Source organism: Dictyostelium discoideum (genome assembly GCF_000004695.1).
Source record: "Dictyostelium discoideum AX4 chromosome 3 chromosome, whole genome shotgun sequence".
In the NCBI taxonomy this organism is placed as follows: Eukaryota; Evosea; class Eumycetozoa; order Dictyosteliales; family Dictyosteliaceae; genus Dictyostelium; species Dictyostelium discoideum.
The window spans coordinates 6,102,801-6,123,142 of record NC_007089.4 but is presented as its reverse complement, the minus strand read 5'-3'; the positions used below and the strand labels follow the sequence as shown (position 1 = coordinate 6,123,142).

The following is a 20,342-nucleotide window of genomic DNA, read 5'->3' as shown; positions in this document are numbered from 1 at the left end:
AATTAAAAAAAATAAAAAAATAAAAAATTAAAAATTAAAATAATTATAAATAATTATTTAGTAATATGATCTAAAAATCGGAAATTAATTTGTGGTAATAAAACAGCTACCAATATAATTATTTGAAAAAAAAAACAGGGGTTTATTTTTTTTTTTTTTTTTTTAAAAATTTTATTTTTATTTTTTTTTTTTTCTTTATACACCATTTAAATAAATAAATATTATTATTATTTTATTATTTTTATTATTATTATTATTATTATTATTATTATTATTATTATTATTATTATTATTATTATTATTATTATTATTATTATTATTATTATTATTATTATTATTATTTTTGATTATTATTTTTGATTATTATTATTTTTATCATATTATTATTTTTTATTTTTTTTTATTTTTTTAATTTTTTTTAAGTTAAATTACGGACACGTGTTTCAAGTACACAGGCTAAATATTTATAAAATTTACTTGCTAAATAAGGTTTTGATTTTAATAGAATATGAAGGAAATAACTTTCGATAATATATACTTCGACTTCATCACTTGAGACAACCAAAGATGTTGCGCTACCACCTGGTAATAAGAAAGACATTTCACCAAAAATACTTCCATGAGTTAATTTTGAAACAATAACAGAATTTTTTGGATCAACTAATGTTTGTGGTGATAAACCACCACCAACTCCACCATCAATCGATGTATTACTATTTGTATTACTAATTGATGAATTATTTTTAAATATACTATTATTATTATTTCCATTATTATTATTATTATTATTATTGTTATTATTATTATTATTATTATTATTATTATTATTATTATTATTATTATTATTATTAATATTATTAAAAATATTTTGATCCAATGGAGTTGGTAATAAACTTTTAACAACTGAACATTCACCTTTGACAATTTGAAACATTTTTTGATATTCAACACCTTCACAAATTAAAATTTCACCTTTTTTAAAGGTTAATGGTTTTGTACCTTTAAGAATTTGATTCCATTCATCTTTTGATGGTAAATCTTTAATATTACTAAATGATTCACCACGTCCAACTTTTGGTGAATTTGGTACAGGTGGTGTTGTTGATGATGCACTAACTGATTGTTGTAATTGTGATGATTGAGATTGTTGTTGAGATGGTTGTTGGGATGGTTGTTGTTGTTGTTGTTGTAATTGTTGTTGTTGTAATTGTAATTGTTGTTTAACATTAATATTTAAATGATTTGCCCAAATTTGAACTGAAATACCATAACCTTCATTTAGATCATCATGTGATTTAAAAGTGAATTTCTTTACTTTTTCTTTTGTAGTGACAGTCATAATATTTTTATCAACTGTTAAGATTTTATCGGTTCGATCGAATGGTATGGTTTTATTTTTATTTATACCAAGGAATTTACCCTCAAAACATAGATTATGTTTTGTGATATATAATGTACCATTCATATTATTATGTTTACATTGATAACGTTTAATGATAACTTCATCTTGTGATAACCCAAATTTAGTTCTAAAAGATGAATCATTACCATCACGTAATATATCCAATGATGATGGTGTTTCAAAGATTGTTGATCTTCTTTTAAAATCGATTCTATTGATATTTGGTGAATTTAAATTACCAATACTAACACTACTACTTAAACCACCACCACCCGCACCATTGCTACTACCACCACCATTGCCATTGCTACCACTACCACCACTACCACCGTTACCATAATTACTTGTAAAATTGATATAAATTGATTTTAATAGTTGAGCTTGAATTACACCAATAAATTTATAAAAAGTTGCAGATAGTTGGTGTTCACTTGCAAATAATTGTAATACAAATGATTTTTCAATCTCCATTAATTCACATTCTCCACTATCGACAATAATATTTGAAAGCATAGGTCTATCAGTGTAGAGGAATGATTCTTGACCAAATATTTCACCCTCTTCAACATAGTAACCATCATCCTGAGCAGGTAAATTCAATGATAGACGATTCCTTGCTTTAATTGCCATCAAACTATTATCTTCGCCACGATTATCGCCACCTCCACCACCACCTGCACCTAAATCAGCATCGGATGAATTGAATGATTTCAAAGTTTCAACTTTTACTCTACCAGAGATTACACGATAAATATTGGTATTGGTTTCACCCACACTTAATACAGTTTTACCTCTTGGATAAATGATGGTTTTAGAATTTGTTGTTAAGATCTTCCATTCTCTTTCGGACAATGTCGATGAAACCGATGGTAATGGATCGTTACCAGTGAATGACATACGATATTTGGTTACAAAATTCTTTCTTCTAACTGTATGTGATGCTGCTGATGATGATGATGATAATAGTAAATCTTTATCTTTGCTACTAATACCACTACCATTACCACAATTACTATTACCATCACCTCTACCATCTCGATTATCTTTACCATCACCTTTACCATCACCTTTACTATTAACACTACCACCACCGCCACTACCACCACCACCACCACTACCATCTTTATTGACTAAACTACTACTACTACCTCCACTTGTACTATTACTATTACCTATACCATTTGATTCTTTTAATGATTGTAATGATGATGTCTCTTCTCTAATCTTTGAAAGTCTAAAAATTTCATTTTCATCCCAAACCTTTTCACCTAAAATCGCATCACGTACAGACATATTTGAAATGAATGTATAGTTACAATTTGTAAACAATTGAAAAAACTCTTGAACACGAGTACTAATCAAAAAAATTCTATCAATATTTATCAAATTACTATCGGTTGATAATGATGGATTCGATTCATCCAAATAAGTATAATCTGTTAAAAATAAACCCAAATAGGGTATACATGGTTCATTTGGTAATACTGTTGTTAAAATTTTACGATAATTTTTAAAATTACCATCTGTTGTCATTAAATTATTTAAAATTTGAAACATGTCATTTGTTTTTTGTGATAATAACTATAAATAATTATTTGAAAAATAAAAATAAAAATTAATAATTAATTTTAATAAATATATATATATATATATATATATATATTTTAAAAGACTATTTTTTATTAATTTTAATAAATATATATATATATTTTAAAAGACTATTATATACATACAGCCCAACTTGATTTTAATCTACTTATTGAAGAACCATGTAAACTACCTAAGATTTCCATAACACAATTATAATTTTTTAATTCTTTTGCAAAGTTTGCTATATTAATAAAAGCTTCAATAATGATTGCTCTTTCTTCTGGTGTTTCTTTTGATATGATCTTAGTTGAAACCCATGAACTAATTCTATTGAACCAAGTTGTTAAATTTTGAATATTTACAGATTTATTCCATTCTTTACTGGTAATATCACTAACACTTAAAGCTGTGATTAATTCCCATTCCATAATGGTCAATTCTTTGGCGATTGCCTCTGGTAAGAATGCAGTTTTCTCACCTGGTATACCATTAATTGGTGGAGTTGATGGTGGTAATTGTACATTTATTGTTGAAATTTCATTTACATTGTTGTTGTTGTTGTTGTTGTTATTGTTGTTATTGTTGTTTTGTACAGAACCATCATCATTTAACATTGATAATGATGGTTGTTGATTGAATAATGAGTTTGTGCTTGAAAGTGTTGATGATGGTGAACTTTGTGGTGATGTACCATTATTACTACCACCACCTCCTCCTCCATTTTGTTGATTATTAAAATTAGCTATATTAGATTGAAGTAATTTCATTATACCTTTACCCATTTTCATCGATGATCTACTTGGATCAAAATTTGGTGAACTAATATTTGTTGTTCCATTATTATTGTTATTATTACTATTTACATTATTATTACTTGTACCATTTATACCATTCATTGTATTACTACCATTATTTGATAATAAGCCTGATAAAACATTATTTGTAGAATTTGGTGATTGTGTTTTCTGTGATTGTATTAAAAAAAAAAAAAAAATTAATAATAAATAAAAAAATTTAAATAAATTATTAATATTGGGATACAAACTGGACTAACAGAATATGAAAAACGCATTGTTGAAGCGGCTGATGATATTATATTACTATTTACAGGTTTGGGAATTGATCCGGGTGGTCTTGCCATTTTCTTTGCTTTAAAAAATTCTAAAAAGAGTTCATTTTTTACACTTTCTGGTAACGAATTGAAAAATTCTATAATTGAACTTGATAATTTTGGTGTATCGAAATCTACTTGTATTAATGTTCCAATAAGTGTCCTAAATATACTTAAAACACTATTTTTAAAAAAAAAAAATAAAAAAAAAATAAAAAAAAAATATTATTAAAATTGGTTTTTAAAAATAATTAATAATAAAAAAAAAAAAAAAAAAAACTTACTTTGCTTGAACAATATCAACTTCAATTTCAAATAATCTTAAAGAATCTTTACTTGAATCAGGTGGTGGTCCTGTATATCTACTAATTAAAAGATTAATAATCTCTAGTGGGGTTGTAAAATCTCTATATGTTAAAAAAAAAGCTGATGAAAAATATGTGTCTAAAATAATTTAAAAAAAAAAACCAATGTATATATATAAAAAATAATTAATTAGTCATACATCTATTTTTTTTTTTTTTTTTTTTTTTTTGTTTTTTAAAGAAACATACGAAGTTGTTTTGTTGATGTTAATTTCTCTATTAATTTTGCTAATGAACAAGATTTAATCGCACTAAATCCTTCTTTTTTATTTATATTTATATTATATATTATATTGGTTTCATCATCTGGTTTATAGAATGGGTAATCTGTCATTTTGATAATTGATTGATTATAAAACTATTTGGTTTTTTAGCGCTATTGCTATTGTTGTAAACCTTTTTGGTTTTGATTGGTTAAATTAAAGTTTATAGTTTCTAAAATATTTTATTCTATTATATGTTATATATATTATATGTATATTTTTTTTTTTTTTTTTTTTATTTTGTGTTAATATATTGTTATGGTTTTTTTTTTTTTTTTTTTTTTTTATTTTTAAAAAAAAAAAATAAAAAATAGAAAAAAATAAAAAAAAATATTTTAAATTTTGTGTGTGTGTTAATGTGTGGGAGTGTTGTGTGTGGGAGTGTTGTGTGTGTGAGTGTATGTATGTTAGTTTGTTACTGCTGTGTGTGTGTGTGTGTGAATAATTTTGTGAGTATTTTATTATGATTATGATGGTTGGGGTATGGATTGTAGAGATTTATTTATTTGATTAAAAATTAATCCCCCTCCCACCTTAGTCGATAAAGATGATGATATATGTTAGGAGGATTTAAATTCTCTTTGTTATTTTTCTTTGCTGTTGCTGTGCTGCTATTGTTATTATCATTATTATCATTATTATAATTATAATTATTTTTATTATTACTCTTACAACTATTGTTGTTATTATTATTATTATTGCTATTGACAGTAATATTACTAATAATATAATTTTGATATTTTTTGTTGTATATTTTTTTTTTATTATTATTATTACTACCTTTTGTGATATGAAAATTATTGGTTTATGTTATTTAATTTATTGAGAAAAAAGAAAAATCTTTTTTTATTATTACACGTTTAAAAATTTCTTTTTTTTTTTTTTTTTTTTTTTTTTTTTTTTTTTTTTCAAATAAAATAAAAAAAAAATTTTTAAACGTTTAAAATAATTCGGGTGCGAAAAAAAAAAAAATAAATAAAAAAAAAAAAAAATAAAATAAAAAAAAAAAATAAAAACCATTTTTTCTACTATTATTTTTTTTTATTTTATTTTATTTTTTTTTTTAGTTATTTTTAGAACACATACATAAGGTGAAAATATTTTTTTTATTTTATTTAAAAAAAATTGATCAAGATGCTATTTATAAATATATTAGTGATTATAAAAATATTATAGCTGTATTTTTTTTTTTTTAAAAATTATTTTTATTTTTTTTTTTAATTTTATTTTTCAAGAAAATGAAAAATTTTAAAAATAAATATATAATATATTATAGAATGGTGTGGGTACAATAAAAAAATAATAAAAAAAAAAAAAAAAAAAAAAAAAAAAAAAACAAAATTAATAACCATAATAAAAAATGAAAAATAAAAAATAAAAAATAAAAAAAAAAACAAAACTTTGTGTGAAATTAAAAAATATCTCAAAGTAATCACGGTGGCTCAATCGATGAGTTAAAAAAAAAATAAAAAAATAGAATTTAAAAAAAATTAACGATCGCCAAAAGATCTAACAAAAAGTGTTTTTTTTTTCAATATTAAGGAATTTTGATCATATGACACAAAAATGTTTTTTTTTTTTTTTTTTTTTTTTTTTTGTTTTAAAAAAAAAAATTTATTTATTATTTGCATGTCTTTTTCTAATATCTTTTTAAACAATTAAAAAAAAAAAAAAAAAAAAAAAAAAAAAAAAAAAAAGATATTTATTATTTTTATTTTTATTTTTTTTTTTTGTTTTTTTTGATTTTCATTGAACAATTGATTTTTTCTTTTAAAAATTTTATCAGTTGCCTGAAAATAAATTTCAAAGTTAATCATTTCCAATATTGTGTACAAATATTAATAATAAAATAATAATAATAAAAATTTGAGAATTGTTTTATTTCCATAAAATTATTTTTTATTTTTTCTATTTTTCTATTTTTGGAAATATTAAATATAAAATAAATAAAAAAAAAAAACCTGGAATTATTGATTATTTATTTTTTTTTTTTTTTTTTTTATCTTTTAAAGAAATACAAAAAAAAAAAAAGGAAACTTTATAGTTTGACTTATTTCATTAATTGAAGAGGGAGAGAAAATTGGTTTTTGAGATTTATGGATTGTTAACAATTTAGGAAAGTCATTTTTTTCCAATTGTTTTCGAAATAATTCTATTTTCATTTTCAAAAATTTCATTTATATTTAAATATAATGAACGTTGAATATTTTCAAATGAAACAGAAACTGAAGATTGACATGAGTTTTCCAATATTGACAATGTATTTATGGCCCATTGTTTTTCGTGTGGAATATCATCAAAAAGTATTTCATTCTTTAAATGATTAATGATCTCTTGAACTGATTTAAAATTTCTATTAAAACATCTATCGATTATATCCCTGTATTTCACCAAATGCGACGACTCTCTATCAATAATTAACTCTTTTTTATACTTCTTTATTGTAAAATCAATTTCATCATCATTTATTCATTGGACTAAAACACAATTCACACATTGCTTTATCAAATAATTCATTTGGGATATAATTATTTGCAATATTAGTTTTAATTAAATCTGTTGTCCTAATATTTTTTCTAACTATTCCTAAATATAATCCAACTGAACCGAGTCTTGAAAGGAAATGACTTGTTCCCAAATCTGAAAAAAATAATTCGTTAGTCTTTTTTTTTTTTTTTTTTTTTTTTTTGTAAAATTTTAAAATTAATTTTTAAAATATTAAAATTATAATAATAATAATAATAGCTTACTTTTGGAATTGACCAAATTGCATTATCACCAACAATTCTATGACTACAATGTAAAGTTAAACCCATAGTAATTTCATTTACAAATGATATAATTGGTTTATTAGAATTTTGATTTAATAATGAATTTGAATTTGGTAAATTATTATCACCACATAGAATTATAAATTTACTTTCTTTATCTTCTTTATATTCATTTAATTTATTTAATAAAAAATTTGTTGAAATTTCTGAATTTATAGAATTTGAATTTTCATCTCTATTTATTATAATTTTTCTACATCCATTATTAAATTCTTGAATATTTATATTATTAAATTCAATTTTCTTTGAATTATTATTATAATTATTTAATTGAAATAATTTTTTTTTTGTTAGATTATTTAAATTTTTTTTCATTTTATATTAGTTTAATTTAAAATTATTATATATATTTATATATATATAAATATTTTTCTAAATATAATCAACTATAAAATTATAATTATTATTTTTTTATTTTTTTTTTTATATTTTTTAAAATAAAACAGAAATAATCCTTAAATAATCCAAAATTAAAAAAAAAAAAAAGATATTATAACATGAAAAAATTAAAATTTAAATTTATCATACCTTTTCTTTTTAAGATTATAAAAAATTTTAACTTTAAGAGTATTTAGATGGTAGATTCCATAAGAAGATTAAGTTTTTTAACAACAAATGACACACTAAAAACAAATTATTTAAAAAATAAAATCTAAAACAATAAAAAAAAAACCCCACATTTTTTTTTTTATAAAATAATTTTAAATTTTACTGAAAGTATGTAATAGGTTTTTGTTTAATTCCTATAAACTCCTTTTAGGAAAAATTAATTCCTATTTTTTTTTTAATAATATTGTCTTGAAAGATTATACACAGATTTTAGTTTTTTTTTTTTTATTTTTTTTTTTTTTATTTTTTTGTTTAGTTTTTTTTAAAAAATAGGAATTAACATTAAATTAATTTAATCTGTGAAAAACTTTTTCTAGGAATGCCCAAAGTTAGGAGTTTAAAATCCCAACGGGTTTTTTTTTTTTTTTTTTTTTTTTTTTTTTTTTTTTTTTGATATTATTATTAATAATAAAAATATAGACTATTAAAATAAATTAATAATCTTTATTTTATTTTATAATTTATTTATTTTTATAATTAAATAAAAATTGTTTAAAGTTGTCCATATTTTCTTTTAAATCGACTTGATTTTTTTCAGAGACTACTTTTGATAATGAACCATACTTTTTGCCAATGGATAAAGATGTTGATAAAGGTACACACATATTAAAATAATTTGAAACATTTTCCATTTGGTATTTAATTAAAAGATCCATTCTAATTGAATTATCACCTAAATATTCATCTGGTACTTCAAATACTAATTCATCATGAACTTGTAATAAAAATCGAGGTATTTTATTATTATTATTTGAATTTAAATTTAATAATGGTAAAAATAATTCATTCATTATTGTTATCATTGCTAATTTAATGATATCGGCAGAACTACCTTGAATTATTGAATTTACAGCTTTAGTTTTAAATTTACTATCTAATTTTCTAATTCTTTTACCAAGTGTAGGAACGACATGAGATTTTTCTGCATTTGATTTTGTAATCTGTATGAAATTTGAAACACCATCAAATTTGAAATAGAAATTCTTTATATGATCAGATGCCTTATAAATTGGTATATTTAATAATTTACCCAAAGAAAATGCTTGAATACCATAGAGTATACCATAAACTATACGTTTAACTCTATCACGAGTTTCTTTATCAACATTGTTTACATCGAGATCATCTCTATCCGATAATCTAACTGCCATCATATTAATAACATCACTACCACTTTCAAAATATTCAATTAAATGTTTATCTCTTGAAAAATGTGCAATAATTCTTAATTCAACTTGATTATAATCTAATACTACTAAACTAAATCCTTCTCTTGAAATAAATGAATTTCTAATATTTATAATATTATCATCATCATCATTATTATTATTATTATTAATATTATTATTATCATCATCATCTTGTAATGCTTGAATAAAATCAGGATCTAATGAACCACCATCATTACCATTATAATCTAAATCATCTAAATCATCTAAATCATTTAAATCATTATTTGTAGAAGTAGTAGTAGTAGTAGTTGTTGCTGTAGTTGGATTTATTAATGATGTTGACGTTCTTGGAATAGTTTGAAGATTTGGTTCAGAGGATGATAAACGACCAGTAGCAGTACCAGTTTGATTCCATTGACAAGAGATTTGAAATGTTGAATTAGTATTACTACGAGTTTTAGTAGTAGTAGTAGTATTTGTATACTTTAACAAGTATGGTTCAATATAGTGACCTTTTAAAGCTGATAATCTTCTATAGAATAATACTCTATCAATAAATGTTACAACTTTTTGATTATTTATATTCAATCTTTTTTGTTGAATCAATGTTTCTTTACTTGTACTCTTTATATCTACACCATGTTGATTTAACCATCCACTAACTTCTTTAAATGATCCTAATTTAAATTCTTCAAATCTTTTAAAATTATTATCGTCATCATCATCGCCATCGTCTTTATTTACACTTTCTTTTAATTCTTTAGTAAACTCTGAAATTCTTTTTAAATAATGATCCAGTTTACCAATATTACAACAAATACCTTCTAATTCCATCTTTGATAGAATCGGTATTAATCTCATTTCATTTGAAAATGAGAAATTTAAATCAAATTCGAATAAACTAATTGAGATTACATTATAAACTTTTAATACTAACCAATGATCATAAAGATAGTTATTATAATTTGATGATGTATCTTTATCTTTATCATATAATAATGATTCTCTTTTTAATATATAATTTAATTCTTTTTCTGTAAATATTAAATTATTATTATTTTGATTATTATTATTATTATTATTATTATTATTATTATTATTATTATTATTATTATTATTATTATTATTATTTAATGATTTTAATTTTAAAAAATGAGCAAGTGATTCAATTGAAACTTTTTTAGTTGATAAAAGGTCACTTTCTAATAACCAAGCACCAATCATTGGATCCCAACAATTCCTTAAATTAATCCAATCATAATATTTAATGAATGGTTTAATTGATTCTTGGCAAAAGTAAACAACTTTAACTATTGATTCATCTTGAATGATATTTTTCATGAAATTTAATTTCTCTTCAATTTTGCCACCCATATTATCACAAATTGTAATGAAATACTTTTTTGATATATAATTATTTATAGTCGTTTTTTGATTTGTCGAGTTTGATTTCAATTGTAATGATGATTTTTTATTTGATACTGTTGCTTGAATATATTCGAATTCATCATCTAAACCATTCTTTTTATTATTATTATCATTATTATTGTCAGTACCACTATTTATATTAATTTCAAATTGATCATTAATATCAATTGTACCATCATTTAATAAAAAACAAATTGTATATGCTAAGGGTTCATGAGATATTTCTTTTTCAGATTCTTTGGTACTGCTTGTTGTTGTTGGTGATGGTCTAGTATTGGTTTTATCATTATCAAAGAATACACCCCAAATTATTAATTTAATATTTGGTTTGAATTGATTATATAATTGTTCTAAACTTTGAATTGAATTACAATCACTATTATATCCACCAACTTTAATGAAACCATTTGGTTCTTTTAATTTATCTGTTTGAATTCTATGAACTCTTTTTTGATTATTATTGTCATCTTCATTATTAACTGTATTATCAGGTCTCTTTGTTGGTGGATCATATACAAATTGAGTTATCTTTTTTTTATTTGGTGTATTTGATGGTGAGTTTGAATTTAAAGTAAAAGTTGGTGAAGTAGTGGTTGTTGTTGTTGTTGTAGTTTTCTTTTTTGGTATGAAATTATAATCATCCATATTAAATATTTCTTCATCTTGGTTATTAGTATTGGGTGGTTTTGGTGATGTTGTTGTTGTTGTTGTTGTTGTTGTTGTTGTTGTATTTTTATTAAAATGATGTGATGTAAACCCAAATTGATTAGGATTAGTTTTATTATTGCTGTTTTTATTATTATTATTATTGTTCAAAGGTTTTAAAGGTTTCTTTAAAGAAAACATCTTTTCATTAATACCATTATCATATACTGTTGAACTTTTTTTAAAACCAAATTGAGGTGATTCGTATGGCGGTTCATAATAATCATCATTTGTTGTTTTAGTTGAGGGGGATGATGGTGATGATGGTGATGATGATGATGATGATGGCTCACCTTTGATATCGCTATATTTATTATCATCGTCATTATTAGTATTATTATTATTATTATTATCATTATTATTATTATTATTATTATTATTATTATTGTTATTATTATTATTATTAACAGTTGAGGGTTTGGTTGGAGTTTTTAAAGTTGTATTAGACAATGATGTTGCTAATAATTTACTTGGCGTTATTGGTGATGTTTGAGGAGGAGGAGGAGTTTCGAAATCTTCATATAATGCATCCCTTGGTGCAAATTCAAAAGGTTTAACTTGTTTAATATTGATATTATTACTTTTTGAATCTGTCCATTCTGTTGTTTTATTATTATTATTGTTATTATTATTATTATTATTATTATTACTGTTGTTGTTATCATTTAGTTTTTGGTGTTTTAAATATGCGGATCTTGTTTCTGCTATTTGTGGATCATATGTATATTGAACTCCATCACCACTGGTTTTATTATTATTACTATTATTTCCACTGTAACTATTATTGTTATTCTTTGGGGTGGAAAGAGATCTAATTTCTATTGGTTGATGTTTTATTATATTTTGAGGTGGTTTCTTAGGTAAGGATGGCTGTAAACTCGGTCTTTTAGGTAATGATGGTTGTAATGGTTTATATATTGGTTTATTATTATTATTATTATTATTATTATTATTATTATTATTATTATTATTATTATTATTATTATTATTATTATTATTATTATTATTATTGTTATTGGGTATAGTTTTTTTAATTTCTAATGGCGGAGGTAATGGTACTGGCCTTGGTGGTGTTGTTATTGTTTTTGTAGTTTGTGTTGTAGAATTTAAGGATGTACCTGTGGATGTTGATCTAATAATATCTGTTTGTTGCTTAATTTCAGATTGTATTGGCATAGATTTTGATTTATAAAGTATACTTGGAATTTTGGGTCTGTCAATATTATTATCATTGCCATTAATCTTGTTTAAATTATTATTATTATTATTATTATTATTATTATTATTATTATTATTATTATTATTATTATTATTATTATTATTATTATTATTATTATTATTATCATTTTTATTATTATTATTATTATTATTATTATTATTATAAAATTTGTTGGAGGTAACATCAGTTATTGGATCGTTAAATATATCATCATCATTGAATGTGAGAGTTTGTTGTTGTTGTTGTTGTGATTGTAAGTTTGAATCAGAGGAATTACCCTCCATCATCTTTAAAATGTCATCATCCACTTGAGACATTGAAAAAAGTGTTTAACAACACAATGCGAAATCAAAAAAAAAAAAAAAAAAACAAAAAAAAAAAAAATTAATTTTTTCTATTTTTTTTTATTTATAAAAAAAAAAAAATTCTATTTATGGAAATAGATATCAATAAATATTTAAATATTTAAAAATTCTTTAATAATATTGGATAAATTTAATTACATCTTCATTTAGTTTTTTTTTTTTTTTTTTTTTTTTTTAAACACAAAATAAAATATTTTTAAAATAAATAATTAAATTAAATAAATAGTAAATTAAATAAATAAGTAAATAAAAAAAAATAAAAAGATACATATTTTTTTTTTTATTTTATTTTATTTTTTTTTAAATATCTCAAGGAAATAAAAAGAAATAAATTAATTTTTGAATTTTTGAATTTTTGGGATTTTTTTTAAATTTTGCTGTTGAAAAAAAAAAAAATTGCGCGCAATAAAATTAATTCTACACATATAAAAGTAAAACCAAACACCCATAAACAATTTTTATAATTTTAAAAAATGAGAATATATTAAGAAATATTTATATAAATTTTTTTTTTTTTATAAATTATTTTTTTAAAAAAAAATTTTTTAATTTATTTTTAATTTATTGATTTAATCAATACCAAGAATCGTCTATTTTATTTTTATTTTTTTTTTTTTTTTAATTTTTTTTTTTTTTTTTTTTATTTTTTTTTTTTTTTTTTTTTTACTTTTTTTTTTTTTTTTTTTTTCATTTCATTTTTTTAAAAACCCTTATTGGTTGTGTGTTCATTAATAATTATCTTTTTTTTTTATATATATATATTTATTTTATTTTGTTTTTTTTTTTTATTATTATATATAAATATACCAAAAAGAAAAATAAAAAATAAAAAATGTCACAATCAACTACTACAACTACAACAACAACAGCAGCACCAGCAGTACCAACAGGACCAAGAGAAGCAACTTTAGATGCTGGTAACTTTTGTAAAAGAGTTAAAATTTTATATGATTCTTGGAATTCAGATAGTAACCTTTGGAAATCAGCCAACTCATTAGTATTGGCATTGGGCCAACCAAATGAAAGTAATCCATACCAAAAGGTTACATCATTACAAACTTGGTTATTTGGTTATGAATTAAAAGATACAATTATTGTATTCTTAGAAAAAGAAATTTATATTGTATCAACATCAAAGAAAAGTAAGTTTATTCAATTATAATAATAATAATAATAATAATAATAAAATTATATATATATAATAACTTTTTTAAAATATTATTATTTTTTATTTTTTATTTTTTATTTTTTTAGTTAATTTATTTCAAAAATTATCAGAAACTGAACAAGTTAAAACAGAATTATCATCAATTAAATTTAACTTTTTAACAATTGATAAATCAGATAAGAATAAGAGTAATTTTGAGAAATTAATTGGAGAGGCTACAAAAGCAGGTAGTAATATTGGTGTGATTATAAAGGAAACATATATAGGAGATTTAGCATTACAATGGGAAGCAGCACTTAATGAATGCCCTTTGACTAAAGTAGATATTACACCAGCATTATCAAGTTGTTTATTGGTAAAGGATCTTCAAGAACAAAAGAATATTATTACATCAGCAAAGATTACATCAAAGGTATTAAAGAGTCATATTCTCCCAAAGATTGAAACCATTATCGATAAGGGTGAAAGACAAACTCATAATCAATTGGCAGACTATGCAGCGGATATTTTCGAATCACCAGAAAAGATCAGTAGTAAATTAACGGTTGAACATGTAGATTACTCCTATGTTCCAATCATTCAAAGTGGTGGTATTTATGATCTTAGAGCAAGTGCATCAAGTGATGATAATCCACTTCATTTTGGTACAATCATTGTGTCTTGTGGTGCTCGTTATAAGAACTATTGTTCAAATATTGCTCGTACCTATATCATTGATCCAACTAGCGATCAAAAGAAAAACTATGCCATTCTATTGAATGTTCAAAGCAATGTTATCAAGGCCATTAAACCCGATGTAACATTCTCTAGTCTCTATGAAAAAGCCATTCAAACCATTAAAGAATCATCGAAACCAGAGTTGGTTGATCATTTCCCAAAGAATGTTGGTTATGGTATTGGTATTGAATTTCAAGAGTCATTGGCCGTTTTGAATGCAACTAACTCTAGAACCCTTAAAGCTGGTATGACACTCAATATTGCCTGTGGTTTCCAAAAGATTTCAAATCCAGAGGGTAAAGATGAGAAATCAAAAACCTATTCACTCTTGATCTCTGATACAGTCCTATTGAATGATGAAGGTAAAGTTGAGGTATTAACAGATGTTGGTAAGAAAGCTTCCGATGTAGTTTATATGTTGGGTGGTGAAGATGATGATGATGACAACGATAATGATCCATCTGTTAAATTGGAATTACCAGATGATGTTAAAGGTATTACAGGTAGAACTATAGAAACTAAAGAGAAATCCAAGTCTGTTGAAGAACGTCGTCGTGATCATCAAAAGATGCTTGAACAAAAGAATTTACAAGAGGCAGAGAATAAAATTAAAGCAATGACTGATCCAAATGGTAAAAAAGGTACACCAGAAGTAGATTACACAGCAATCACTAAATTACAACCAATCTATAGTAGTGTTGGAGCATACCCACAAGATATTGTCAAGAATAAAATGTACATTGACCCAAAGAAAGAGACAGTATTATTCCCAATATTTGGCTATATGGTCCCATTTCACATTAGCACAATCAAAAATATCTCCAAATCAGAGGAGTACATTCGTGTAAATTTCAATACTCCAACATCCTATACACAAGAACAAATCGATGCAGGTTTCGTTCCACCACAATTAATGTATATTCGTGAGGTAACCTATAAAGTTAACGATCCAAAGGTTTTAGCAAACAATATTCGTTTGATTAAAGAATTGAAAAAGAAATTTACAACTCGTGAAACTGAAGATCGTGAAAAACGTAATCTTATCACTCAAGAGAAGTTAATTCTTTTACGTGGTAAATTCCCACGTTTACCAGAGGTACATGCTCGTCCAACTTTATCAGGTGCTCGTAGAACTATTGGTATCCTAGAGGCACATGAAAATGGTATTCGTTTCAATCCAACCTCAACAAAAGATCGTACTCCAATCGATGTACTCTATAAAAATATTAAACATGCCATCTATCAACAAGCAGATCAAGAATCAATGGCCGTAATTCATTTCCATCTTCATGATGCTCTCATGATTGGTAAAAAGAAAACAAAGGACGTTCAGTTCTATATTGAAATTTCAGAGATGTCACAATCACTCGATGTTTCATCGCGTTTCAATGATGAGGAGGAGGAAGAACGTCGTGAACGTGCATTAAAAGAAAAGATTAACAATGATTTCAAAACTTTCATTAAACGTGTAGAAGAAATCGCACCTGAACCAGGTCTTGAATTTGATGTACCCTATCGTGAATTGGGTTTCTATGGTGTACCAAATGTTTCCACCGTTTTCATTCAACCATCAGTACATTGTCTACTCTCCATTTTAGAGCCACCATTTTTCGTTCTTACCCTTGATGATGTTGAAATCGCATGTTTTGAAAGAGCTATTCGTTCACTCAAGAATTTCGATCTCAGTTTTGTCTTTAAGGATTACAATCGTCCACCAATTCGTATCAGTGTCATCCCAAGAAACTATTTCGAAACTGTCAAAGAATGGCTCGATTCATTCAATATTAAATTTTATCAATCTGAACGTAATTACAATTGGAAGAGAATTATGGATACAATCAAAAGTGATGTAAAGAAATTCCATGACGATGGTGGTTGGTCTTTCTTGGATTTAGAAGAAGAAGAAGAGGAAGAAGATAGTGGCGATGATGATTATCATTCCAATAGTGACGAATCTGAATCTAGTGATTATATCTCTTCAATGTCTTCAGGTTCTGATGATGATGATGAAGATTCTTCCGAAGGTGAAAATTGGGAAGATTTAGAACAAAAAGCTGAAAGAGATGATAAAATGAAAACTTTTGATGAAACAAATAAAAGAAAAAGAGATGAAAAATCTGTTAGTAGTAGCAATAGACCATCCTCTTCAAAATCAGGTAGTAGTAGTAGTGGTGGTGGTGGTGGTGGTGGTGGTTCAAGTAGATCAAAATCTTCATCTTCATCTTCAAAAGGTTCATCATCCTCTTCCTCAAAATCATCTTCATCAAAAAGAAAATAGAAATAATAAAAAATAAAAAAATTATTATTAAATTATTATTATTTATAAATTTCTGAAAATACTTTATTTGGAAATTGCAAATTTTATTATTATTATTATTTTTTTTTTAAAATGTAATTACTTGTTTTACATTTTTTTGTTTTCTATATTTGGCGCACCACAAATTTTTTTTTTTTTTTTATATATAAAACCCAAATAAGTTCAAAAGATCCTTAAACTTTTATTATTATTTTATTTTATTTATTTTATTTTTTTTTTTTAATTACTAACCTTAATTTTTAAAAAAAATTATTATAATTATTATAATTTTTTTTTTTTTTTAATAACAAACATAAAGTTTTAAAAAAAATAAAAAACTACCAATAAATTTAAATATCAAAAAAAACCTTTTAATAAAAAATGGACATTTCAGGATTTTTGAAAGAAAATAAAGAAAGTTTAAAGGATTTAAAAGAAGATGATATTTATGAAATATTAGAAGATTATGAAATTGATAATATTAATGATCCAAAACAAAAAATAAAATTTTTCAAAAAAGTGGAAAATAAAAGAAAAAGGTTAAAAATTGAAGAAGAAAAAAATAGAATGTCGGAAGAAGAAAAAAAAGAATTTTTAATAAAATTTGAAGAAGAGAAACAAAAATTAAAGACAGAAGTGGAGGAAGAAAAAAAAGAATTTTTAATAAAATTGGAAGAAGAGAAACAAAAATTAAAGACAGAAGTGGAAGAAGAAAAAAAAGAATTTTTAATAAAAGTGGAAGAAGAAAAAAAAGAATTTTTAATAAAAGTTGAAGAAGAGAAACAAAAATTAAAGACAAAAGTTGAAGAAGTGGAAGAAGAAAAAAAAGAATTTTTAACAAAAGTTGAAGAAGAGAAACAAAAATTAAAGACAAATGTGGAGGATCTTAAAAAATCAATCATTTTAACTTCTTCAACTAAAAATGTAAGACAAATTCAATTCGAGACTGTTGTTAAATTAAAATTAATTCTAATTAAAAATTATTAATAATAAAATTTATAAAAATCTAGGGTGATTCAAAAGGAACAACTTCATATTCTGAATTGTTTAAAATCAAGAAATCCCTAAAGTTGATAAAAGAAAACTGTGAATTCAAAGATTGGAACATACCAAGTGGTATAGAATTAAAGAAACATGTCATCAATTTAGATGATTGCAATCAAGAATCTACCATGCAATCGAAATTGGATGAATATTTTAAAGATTTTAATAAAAAAAGGAAATTAATTATTACCAATGGAACGAAAATAAAGATTAATAGTATAATAAGCAATAGGTATTGTGATTACTTTATTAATCAAAAAGGATTTCCATTTGAACCCTATTGGATGCACATGGTTGGTGATATAAAGAAAGGTTCAATAACAAGTGATACAAACCTGGGTCAAGTTCTTAAATATATTGATATAATCGTTGAAAAGTCAAATCATCATGTTTTAAAACGTCCAATGTTTGGTTTCTTAATGAATAAAACAAAAATTAAATTTGTAAAGTATGATATTGAAAACAATAAATATTATATTACAATCGACTATGATTTAAGAATAGGGTTTCAATACCTTTCAAATATAATGTTTTACCTCGAACAATTTATTAGAAACATTCCAAATAGCTTACAAACTATATTGAAAAACAATACAAATGATTCTGTCGAATTTTATTATGGCTCAACATCTTCGGTTTTCATTGTAAATAAGGAGTTTGTATATAAATGGTTTAATCATCCTAATTTTTTTAAAACAGAAGTTAAATATTTAACCTTTATTGATGGTATTGAAGGTACTCCAACAATAAAACAACAAAACCAAACTGAAAACTGGATTCAAATATCACCAAGAGGCCAATTGATTAAGAACTTAGAAGGCAAACTCATTGATATTTCCTTTTATACTAAGGTATGTAAATTTAATTTACAGTCAATAATTTATAATTATATTTTCTTTTTAAACACTTATTTATAATCTTTTTTTCAATATAATATATAAATATATATTATATTAAAATAGTCTGTCGAAATACTCAAAAACATACATCAAAGAGAGGTTATACATAGAGATATTAGATTATCAAATCTTTTAATGGATTCTGGTGGCGATCCTCTTTTGGTAGATTTTGGTTTTGCAAATTTCACTGAAAATGAAGAATTCTACCAAGGAACAATGAATACTGCTTCAAATAGGATCTATAATATTTTAATAAAGAATGAAACCAATCATGCATTTTCAGTAGATGAATCTGATGATTTAGAGTCATTGGTAAAGGTTTATATTATGGAGAATGAGCAAACTGTTAAAAGAAATATCTTATCAATACCAAATTCGGAATTTGGATTGTTTCGCACAATGTGGGAAATTTTAAAAACAGAATTCTACCCCCAATACTCCACACTTTTCCAGCAAGCCCAAGATAAAAACTATGAAGAATTGAAAAATGAATTTATTAAAATTGATAAAATAAAAAATACAACCACAACTTCAAATAATAACCAAAATCATACAAATATACACAAAAATACCATTGCAAATACAACTACAACTTCATACACTAATACCATTGAAACTTCAACTACTAACACAAATACAAATACAACTACATCTGATACAAATACAAATACAACTTCAACCACTAATACAAATACAACTACATCTAATACTATTACGGCTTTAAGTGTAAATAATATGGTGCCATTGTTAGATACCACAATTCATGGGCTATGAACCAATAACCAATAATGTCACTGTCCCATTAATAACGGGTAATCACTATAAAATGTTTTATTTAGATTCTTGGCAAGAAGCAGATTTAATTACATTACCACAACCAAAAAGAACTATTCCAAGTTTATATTGCTTCAAAGTAGGCACAAAAACTGGTGGTGGAATTAATGTTAAAAAGACTTTAAATGAAACCAAAGGTGGAATACTCTATATGAAAAAAGAAATGTATAATACATTATTTAAAAATTGATTTAATTAGTCAAATTCTATCTAAAACTTTCAAATTCCTAGAGCAAAAACAATAGAATAAAAAAATAAAAAATAACTTCAAATATTACTATTTCTCTAAATTCTCAATTTTAACTTTTTTTTTTTTTTTTTTTT

The 20,342-nt window shown here is 23.4% G+C and overlaps 4 protein-coding genes and 1 pseudogene across 4 annotated transcripts; 2 read left to right on the top strand and 3 right to left on the bottom strand.

The window, feature by feature from the left end:
* Window positions 1-418: 418 nt before the first annotated feature.
* On the bottom strand, window positions 419-4,802 carry gbpD (RasGEF domain-containing protein; the record flags this gene model as incomplete). The annotated part of the gene is made up of 5 exons (XM_635107.1): window positions 419-2,983; window positions 3,136-3,957; window positions 4,038-4,284; window positions 4,388-4,547; window positions 4,658-4,802. The coding sequence occupies 5 exons, from the start codon at window positions 4,800-4,802 to the stop codon at window positions 419-421; spliced, it is 3,939 nt and encodes a 1,312-aa protein (XP_640199.1).
* Window positions 4,803-7,192: 2,390 nt separating this feature from the next.
* DDB_G0282681 (hypothetical protein) lies at window positions 7,193-7,877 on the bottom strand (the record flags this gene model as incomplete). Its single annotated transcript, XM_635106.1, has 2 exons — window positions 7,193-7,393; window positions 7,482-7,877. The coding sequence occupies 2 exons, from the start codon at window positions 7,875-7,877 to the stop codon at window positions 7,193-7,195; spliced, it is 597 nt and encodes a 198-aa protein (XP_640198.1).
* A 755-nt stretch (window positions 7,878-8,632) lies between these two features.
* Window positions 8,633-13,012, bottom strand: DDB_G0282679 (hypothetical protein; the record flags this gene model as incomplete). Its single annotated transcript, XM_635105.1, has 1 exon — window positions 8,633-13,012. The coding sequence occupies one exon, from the start codon at window positions 13,010-13,012 to the stop codon at window positions 8,633-8,635; it is 4,380 nt and encodes a 1,459-aa protein (XP_640197.1).
* Window positions 13,013-13,892: 880 nt separating this feature from the next.
* On the top strand, window positions 13,893-17,223 carry spt16 (FACT complex subunit SPT16; the record flags this gene model as incomplete). Its single annotated transcript, XM_635104.1, has 2 exons — window positions 13,893-14,202; window positions 14,315-17,223. The coding sequence occupies 2 exons, from the start codon at window positions 13,893-13,895 to the stop codon at window positions 17,221-17,223; spliced, it is 3,219 nt and encodes a 1,072-aa protein (XP_640196.1).
* Window positions 17,224-17,622: 399 nt separating this feature from the next.
* On the top strand, window positions 17,623-19,648 carry DDB_G0282675 (annotated as a pseudogene; the record flags this gene model as incomplete).
* Window positions 19,649-20,342: the final 694 nt, after the last annotated feature.